At 43.4% G+C, this 9,295-nt stretch overlaps 1 protein-coding gene across 1 annotated transcript; it reads right to left on the minus strand.

Annotated features, from left to right (window-relative positions):
* Window positions 1-199: 199 nt before the first annotated feature.
* orai2 (ORAI calcium release-activated calcium modulator 2) lies at window positions 200-7,511 on the minus strand. Its single transcript, XM_070843697.1, has 3 exons — window positions 7,194-7,511; window positions 4,399-4,634; window positions 200-3,394 (listed from the first exon to the last, which is right to left on the minus strand). The coding sequence occupies exons 2-3, from the start codon at window positions 4,627-4,629 to the stop codon at window positions 2,810-2,812; spliced, it is 816 nt and encodes a 271-aa protein (XP_070699798.1). The 5' UTR covers window positions 4,630-4,634; window positions 7,194-7,511; the 3' UTR covers window positions 200-2,809.
* Window positions 7,512-9,295: the final 1,784 nt, after the last annotated feature.

Raw genomic sequence — 9,295 nt, forward strand, 5'->3', positions numbered from 1 at the left:
AGTGCACAGTGGGTTTTTGGAGCCTGATTTCTGAGAACGGCTCCCTGCTGCAGCTGAAAATCACACAATGAGAGTGAACCAAAACACTGAAGTTATGGTCCAGACACCTGAACAACAGTTTAACGATCCACTGAGCAGCAAACACATTTATCCTCATTTTAAACGGCTGTGACTGCTTACAGACACACAAGACTCAACATGAACTTTAATATTTGACTTTATTTTGACAGTCTGTTGCAGACTGTGAATTTAATCTTCCAACACGGGTCTCCATGACCAAGTCCGAGTCCACAAACATGAGACAAAGCAAGACGAGTCTCCGAAAAAGAACCCCGTCGTTCATCCTGTACGACTACAACTACAAGTGCACATTTTTGTCTCTTTTGTCTGAGAAGCAAGAAACAAACAACTGAGCAACACTTTGGTCAGTCATCTTATTTGGAATGTGGTAACAGGTTGGTACATTTAAACACAGTAACATACTCTGGCCTCATCCAAGGCAGCGCCTCGTTCACCACAGACTGACAAGCCTCCAATATTTAGTCTATAAGCTGGAGGTCACAATGTCACACACCGTGACTGTACTCATGCCATACACTTTCTCAGGCCCTTCAGGCCTTCATCCGGCTCAAACATCTACTTCAGTGTTGGCAAAACAGCAGTTCATAAAAAGGCAATAATTCTGTAAGGCAGAACTATATTTGGACAGTAACACATTCATATTTAAGCACTTATTTAAGCATCAGTACGCAGACTTGACTGCTTTGACCTTTTACACAGGCTCCATGGTCTTTGTAAAAGACAGTTAAAAGCTATTAAAATGTTTGAGACTTGTCTGAGATTTTGGATGTAAAAACACAGTGACAATTGTACAAGAATGCATTTTTAAGACTGTGCGACAGAGCTTTTCAACTCTCACCATGCTGCACCAAACACACAGATTAACAGTGTAGAAATGCCCTAAAATCGGCCAGAATAGAGTGAAACATACAAGTTCCTCTCCATGTGATGCAAGACATGGCTCTTCACAGATAAAACAACAAGCTGAGGTTTATGTGAAATATGAGCCTGACTAAGGGGCAGGTTGCGTGTGAACAGTGAGGCTGCACTCACCACATAAACCATGCACCAGGGCTGGGGTTCGATAGCAGATTGATATCAGAGTGCTGAATCGGTTCAAATATCTTACTGAATTCATTTAACATTCAATATTAGCACGACTAAAACTCAAAGTATGATCAGCTTTTGTCGTCTCTGCTGTGGCAAAACTTACTTTGGCACATTTTGTCAGAAGCCATTTGCACCAAATACTGGAGGACTATCAAACTGATCAGCTTCAGTTAATAAATGATCATACATTTTAACTGGGAGATTCTCACTACTGAAACTGACATGGCCACTCCACTCTGTTGCCGTAGCTTAACTCGTGGACTGTTTTTAAAGAGTGGTTCTTCTTTCTCTAACAAATAATCTTTGGCTGAGCACAAAATTCAGTCGTGTTACATTTTGGCATTACTAGTGTCAACGCTCATTAGCTGAAAGGTTCTCTACATGACATCTCGGACCAAATCAAATGTACGACTCCCCCCCCTCCCCTGTGCAGACAGATCATGCCGGGAGTCCGTTCTGTACACAACTGCTGAATGACAGTCTCTCTCAGCTTTTGTGCTACTGTGTTAGTTCAGTCTGCTGCTCACAGGTGTATAGAGAGAAAAGCTGTAAAGAAAACTACCTGGATGGACAGTTCTGTGCAGACTGTGAGGGCCTCATAGAGTTCACTGAACTAGCTCACTTCTGGTTTATTCTAGTCTTCTTGAAAAGGGGAGAAAATGATTTAGAAAGTCTATAGGAGTCGAACAATTAAATGTTATCAAACCAAATCGATCAAAAGGGTCATTTTATGGGCATTAAGACGCACAAAAACGCACACCACCGTTCTACAGACGTCTCTCCCACAATGTCAGTCAATAAGGAAAAGTCTTCTTGTGCCCAATGGCATCATGTGATCCATCGCCATCGTTGTAATTACACGGTTTGGCTGGTATATCAGATTGGCTTCAAAGCCCAGAATACTTCCTGGGGGCTTGCTGTCGCTGGGCAGCAGCTCTGACTCATTTGTTTGGCTCAGTTTGGAAGAGCTACAGGTTGAGTCACTGAACGATTTGTGGACTCACATGCACTGACACGGACGAGAAGCCGTCCTGACGACCAAAACAAAGGACAGAGAAGCTAAGCTTGGCTTACAACACACTCCGACTGGGAGTGTGACCTTATTCTGTGCTCAAGTTTGCATTAGTCCACTGTATCCTCACAGAGTTAAATGCTATATTAATGTCATATAGAGAACCTTTCAACTCCCTGTATCATTTTCTATTTCTTTCGGCATAAGTGACAACAGCTTTTTTCTAGCGAGAGGAAATTAAAGATTCAATAACAGATATTTTAGCTTCAGAGTGAATCCCAGTATTTTGTTGGCTATCGTTATCCAACCCTACCATTAAAACACAGACATGCCACAAAAAGATGGCACACAGAACATAAAAGCCCTTTTTCAGTAAACCTTTGTACACTATCCTTGACCAACACATATTACAGATCTAAAACAAGGATAAGGTCACTGTATAAATCCTATAATGCAACATTTCCTTAAGAATAAATTAGCAGTCTGACATGTATCGGCTGGCTGTGCTGCTCACTGCCTACGAGTCCAAGCAAGGCGACAACAACGACCAGAGCAAACATCATAGAGGGGAGAGGGTTTGACAAATATGGGATACAAAGGGAAGTCCTTAAAGCTGCCGTCACGTTATCACACAGTCTGGAGGCCTCTCTCGTGGCCGTCTAGCTGTACCTTAATCTTGTGCAGTTCCTCGATCTCCTGGTGGTGACGCTCTGTCTTGTGGCGCACCAGAGAGCGATAGAAGTGGACGGTGAAGACCAGAAAAATCACCCCCACTGGGACCATGATGATGGTGGAGGCCAGCGCAGCCTGCCAGCCGCTGTTCGGCGCCACAGCCGAGGCTGCCGTAGGCTTCCCCTCGGCGGTGGCCGTTGTGGTGCAGGTGGCTTCTTTTTTGGACCCCCGGGAGTCGACGGGCAGGAACTTGATCCAGCAGAGGAGCACCACCTCTGCTAAAAACAGCAGGATGCCCAGGGCCGTGGAGAAGCCCCAGGCCAGCTCGATGTAGTGGTGCATACGCTCGTGGGGGGACTCGCTGACGGAGTTGAGGTTGTGGATGTTGCTGACAGCCTCCACGTTGGGCAGAATGCAGGTGCTGATCAGCAGAGCGAAGAGGTGCACCGCCACCAGCACGGTGGTGCACACGCTGAAGGCAATGAGGAGCACAGGAGGGTAACAGTACTGCATCTCCAGCTCCACCTCCACCATAGCCACCTATGACATGTACACAGTGACATAAATAACCTGGTTACTGTATGTCCATGTGTACATCACTACATGATACGGCTCACACCAGGACACAGTGTGTGTATAGAAGCTCTTCTGATGTCCTGAGGTCATCTCAACCCAGTTCGAACCCACTTTTCACATATTAAACATCCTCTGACTTCAACGTGTGTGGATGACACTACACCCAGCAGCGACAGAGCTACAGAGGAGGAGGTGAAGTTATTTTGAGCGTCCAGCGTTCTGCAAGCAAACATTTTCTGCACTGTGATGTGATATTTGGAGTCTTGGGTGGACATGAAACCCTCCTGTGTGGATCATCAGGACCAAAGCGAACGAAACAAGCCAGTGGACGTAAAACTACAGACAACTACGACTCCTGAGGTAATTTTCTGTGAGAAACATTAAATCACAGAGCTCAAAATTCTGTCACCTGCACCGATAAAGGAATGTCAAAGGTAAAGATTAAACTGATAAAACTTTCAGCAGTTTAACAAAGTTCAATTTCAGATTCTGGGTCAAAGTTAGATAAATTCAGTAACAATGGAGAAGTGTTCTGAAACCAAACTGATAAAGAAACTACAACAGTAAGTAAAAAATGCTGTAAATCTAATATATTTATGAAGCACAGCAGCAGAAACTCTGGGTGCAGTATCTTGTAATGAACATGCATGTGGTTTAAACTTTATGGCCTATCACAGTCCTGTTTTTGTTTAATCTTATGCAGCAAAGTGGCTGCTATCAGACACTATCAATACATGTTTAAGGATGTTGATGATGATGATAAGCACTAAGGTTGCTGTTCAGCAGGAAAAACTAAATGTTGAAAGTGCAAACAGGATGTTCAAAACCAGTTCCTGCCCACAATTGCATTACCACAACAACACGTGTAAGTCAGTGGTGGCGCATCAACGTTAAGAAACAATGAGCTGGAAAGCATGAAGTCAGTTGGGATGAAACATTCTTTCACAGGCTGTTAGAGTAGGACTGACCATTGCGAAGCCAGAGAGCAGCGCAGACGTCCTGCTGGAGGCCTTCAGCTTGGCCCGGCTCAGGTAGAGTTTCCTCCAGGACAGGGCCTGCACTGAGTGGTGGTTGGAGCTGACCAGCTCCAGGTAACTGCGTCGCACCCAGTCCCTGTAGTCCATCCCCCCGCCGTCCGCAGCCCGCTCTGACACCCCCGGGGCTGGAGAGCCCATGGGCACGTTCAACTCACTGCTCATAGCACCTGGTGGGCATAACGGAGAGAGACGGTCAAGTCATTGTTAATTCACTTCCTCCTCACTAAGACGACACCAGAGGCTGCAACGCAGTGTGATTTAACTAGAATCACATATTTCCCCTCCTGGAGCCACGTACAGGAATGCATCTTGTTATGTAAAAGTGATGGCTATTCAGCATGATGTTCTCTGGTCTGATTTATACTTTAATGTTATAAACTTATACCAAGAACACCACAGCCCCACAATAACACAAACTAACCAATCAAAGCAGCAAGAAACTCTGGTGATCTGTGAGGTAAAATGACTGTTTTTGTCAATGGAGTCTGGTGGGTTAGAAAAGAATAATACAATAGCTTTTTGTGGCGATACAAAAAAGATCTTACAGGTCTATCTCTGTAGAGATCCCCTCTGTAATGTTATTAAACTGTAGAGATCTGTGCCTGTCAGTGGCAAAAACAAGCACTTTTAGTGAAAGTAAGTCGTTAATTAGGCTTAAACCCACAATATTTGTTTTCATATGGACATGCACATACCACGGCATTTTAATACCCAAGATAGTTTACAGCCTCGGTCCCTGAGGGGACACAACTCAACAGGAACACATGTAATACAATAAGACCTGGACACTTTCTAGGTGGTTTTCTAGCACATACTCTCATTGTAAATGTTTCTGAACAACAAGGAACAACTGCAATAAAAAAGAAAACAACAACCTGAAATGATCTTTTCTCCAATGTTAGACTTTTAACCTTTCTACCTTCCATCAGAGTGCAGCTAGTGTTGTGTTTCCTCTGGCAGCTGGCCCTTCAATCACTGTAGCTTCAACTTTCTGTTCACGTTCAACAATGACCGTCCTTTTAAGAGAAACCCCAAATATTCCCACGGTGAACTTTTTTGGGGACACAAAGTCCGTCTGTCGCAGTAATGTTTTGCTTCTGCGTGCTGCTGGTAATGAAGCAGAGAAGCTGTGAAGAGGAGTAACTTCTGAGTGCTGTGATCCCCCCCCCCCCCCCTCTCTGGAGGGAGAACAGGAAGAGACTATTATGAGAAAAATAAACAGTCATTTACTGTTGACTCACAATACTTTTTTTTAACCTAGATAATGTTTCTAAAATATCACGATGAAAATAGATTTAATAAGTGCACCCCATAAATGACAGACATGAGAAGTATCTAACTGGGCCACGTTCTTATTAGCTCAGCTCGTCAATGAACAGGTACACAGAAGTCCAAGGGTCCGTCTTTCTGGCAGTCTAGTGTCAGCGAAGAGAAAATACAAGCAGCTGCATTACTTTGCGTGCTGTTTTGGTTATATTCAGTTGTTGTTTTATGACTGTTGTATATTCAAAGGCAACAATTATTAACATGTTGTTGCAGCACTCTGATAAACATAATACATGTTGCATTGCCTCTCAAAGATGGGGCTCTTTTTATTGTCCCTGCGCCATTTTGAGCTTAAACATTGGAATAACACTGTTTATGTGAACAGTATTACACCCATGTCCACTTTTAATTACTTTTGGTCTGGGGTAGTTTTTTTTCTTGGCTTTGGCTCCTTAGTTCCAATGATGGGAACATTTTAATGCTGCAGAATACAAAGGTGTTTCCCACTTTAACATAATAACGGCCCCATGTCAAAGCCGGGCCTGTAAGCACATGTTTTTTTCCAGTTGGTGTGGAAGAACTTGACTGACCTGCACTGACCTCAAACCCATCAAACACCTTAGAGATGAGCTGGAACATCACCCTACAACCTCACTGATGCTTGTGTGACAGAACTGGAGCAAAGGTCCCTGCAGTAGAAAAGAAGCCAAGACCGGCTGCTACACCAGCATATCGGTGGCCACAGGTTTGGAATGAATATTATAAGAATAATCAGCAATATGGATGAAATTCATGTCCATTTACTTTAGGCAACCCTCATAGCTGTCCCACTCCCTGTGCAGGAGTTCAGTGACTGTGCAAACACAAAACACTGGTTTTCCCAGGTGTGTATAATCTTGCACATTACCTACCAAGGCAGCGAGCCAAACAGGAAAGAGGCATTAAACGCTGCATTTACTGTGGCACCTTTACCAGGTTTTTAAAAAGGTGCAAAACTGGTTTGGTTTAATTAAAATGATGCAATAAATTACAGGGAGAAAACACCACTAACACACATGATCTAACTTGGAGGGTTAACTTGGAGTCCTCCTGTGAACCCCTGGTTTTGCAGGGCCAACACTTCTGCAGCTGAGTGCATCTTTTTGCCCCTCAATGTATATTTAGAACAGTAAGTTAGCAGGATCCGTTTACCGAGTTTAGGTTAGCTAACAGAGAGCTAGCCCCACACATGCTGCACTTATTCCAATCAAGCCGGTAGAAGAAATTATGAATGTACAAACACTCAGGTGGATAAATGAGGCTGAAATCACCTCCACTCGTCACGGTTAACGTTTAAACAGCACTAAAAGTGGACCAACGGTCAGAGCTAGCATGCTAACTTACTCAGTTAGCTAACTAGTCAACGCGCTGTTTGATTAAGTTGCTCTTCTTTTAAAGCAGTAAGACGACTTCCATCTTACCTGTCTGCCGAAGCGCCGTTTGAATGATCGACACAAACTCCTCAGGCGTCTTCTCTTCACACCAGCCGAGACTAAACCTGAAGCCCGCCCGGAGCCCTCCGTGTTTTGGGCTGATCAACTTCCGCTCTCCTGCCGCAGGTATCAACAACGCCTTCCTTCGGCTCCAGCAGCCGAGCCGGGCTCTGTGACGCCGCTCCTTGCCGTCATGTTTGGCGTATCTGAGTGTTGGTTTCCCCCAAAGCCGAGTTAGTCCACCGGTTTTTCTCTTTTCGGACTGTTTGAACCGGAAAAAGAGCCGCGGAAGGTGAGGAAAACTGTCCAAACCGGTTATGAGAGGACTTCCGGTTGGGCGTGTTCCTTCAAAATAAAAGCACCACAGATTCTGACAGTACTTCAGTGTTGATCTTATATGGCACGTGGGGTGATCATTTCTTGTATTGATTTGGAGAAACTGCGACACACCACAGTGAAGCTGTTAAGATAAAAGCAGAATTTTCCACGTAAATATTTTAAAAGAATCTAATATAAAGAGGGCTCCTTTGTCCAGTTTAGTAATATTTATAAAAGATAGAAGAGACACTTAAGTGCAATTTTATGAGGTGTGTCCTACTTATCCAGTTCAGTCCTGATTTCTGGTACTAATTTGTCTGTCCAACATCCAACTTAAAAACTAACTTCACTGCGGTCTCTGGCCCTGCCTCGATCTCTGAATAACCTGTTAGATTTCACACTGCAACACTTCTGTTTTTCCTTTAGCTGGCAGCTGAATGGTGCTGATGTAGATCTTCATTACAATATTTTGTGTTTTCAGCTAATTCTGTTAGTGTTTATCCATGAGGAGGATAATGGCAAGTGTTTCCGTAAAATTGTTACTAATACGTTTAACATTATTGGCCATTAATTGACTCAAATTTAATTTAAAAGATGTCGTGACATCCTGTTTGCTGTCGCCTATCACAGGCCTGTCGTTAACTCCTGAAAAAGAAATAGATGATGCATCATTTTCATGCAACCTGTCTGAGTGGAGAGGTCTTCAGAGCAGAGCTCAGACCATCCTCAGGATCTCCTTGGTCATGCTTCAGTACTCGTAATGGTGACAATGGCAGCGCTGTTTACATTTGTGTGTATAGAATAGTGACACCTTAGCCAATGTAGTGTTGTACAACAGCACCATAGGATCATATTACCACTGCATTTGCAAAGTGTAATGAAAGAAATGTGGGACTTAAATGGATCTGCATTCCTCAAATGATGGACTTGAGATGGAACAATAACAGCACATGGAGACAGCACCGCTTATCTTGGTCCTCACACATCCTGCATCAGGGCAGTTGTGGAAAGCAGAGACAAGAGAAAATCAGGACTTAATCCACCCCAGCGCAGACCCAGACTCACTAGTATTATTGTCTTAGTCTCCGTATAATTGCATCTTTGATGTGTATTTAAACGTGATTAATGGTAAAGACTCTATTTCATAATGAAGCAGCAAACTATTATAGCTCAGTGTTACAGACATCCTGTAGATAAAAGGGGCTTATGTGAAGATTATGTGTACTATATTCTCAACTAAAGCCATGAAAACAACAGAAATATGTTATAAAACAAGTGTTGTCACCTGCTAGCCATGCAAGGACCAAACGGGCGCATGAGGGGAAAGAAAATAAACAAGTTCTGGTAAAAGTGCTCACGCTCGAATCTATGAAAGTCTGGAATTAACTGTCTTGGTGAGAATGGTAAAATAGATAAATCCTCAAAGGATAACTAACTCCCCCAATCTGTCAATCTTAAAATCATAAAAATAAGGCTACATATGTAAAAAGCTAAATATGACTATTAAAAAAAAAATCTGTAATTAACAGCTGGCCTGTGATTGTTAGCAAACATGACTCAAACAGGAGTAAACTGTGCATTGGCGGGGGACTATTGTCAGCTGCAGATTAGTACACATTTGGTGCTCTACTGAGTACATTTACGATGAAATATGTGGGACTGACTCAAAATAAACAGTGGCCAGGTTCATCTTAATGCAGGAACATGTGTCCCAGTTCAACAGTGTGGCTGCACTGATGTGTTTTTAACAGTTTTTGGCCAGAAATGGAGCT

Source organism: Pempheris klunzingeri, chromosome 14, assembly GCF_042242105.1.
Source record: "Pempheris klunzingeri isolate RE-2024b chromosome 14, fPemKlu1.hap1, whole genome shotgun sequence".
In the NCBI taxonomy this organism is placed as follows: domain Eukaryota; kingdom Metazoa; phylum Chordata; class Actinopteri; order Acropomatiformes; family Pempheridae; genus Pempheris; species Pempheris klunzingeri.

Bases quoted from the DNA above. Each gene is read 5' to 3' on its own strand.
- orai2 (XM_070843697.1), bottom strand. From the start codon at position 4,629: ATGAGCAGTGAGTTGAACGTGCCCATGGGCTCTCCAGCCCCGGGGGTG. The intron at 3,395-4,398 runs GTCAGTCCTACT...TACATGTCATAG, and splicing joins TGCTCTCTGGCTTCGCAATG to GTGGCTATGGTGGAGGTGGA.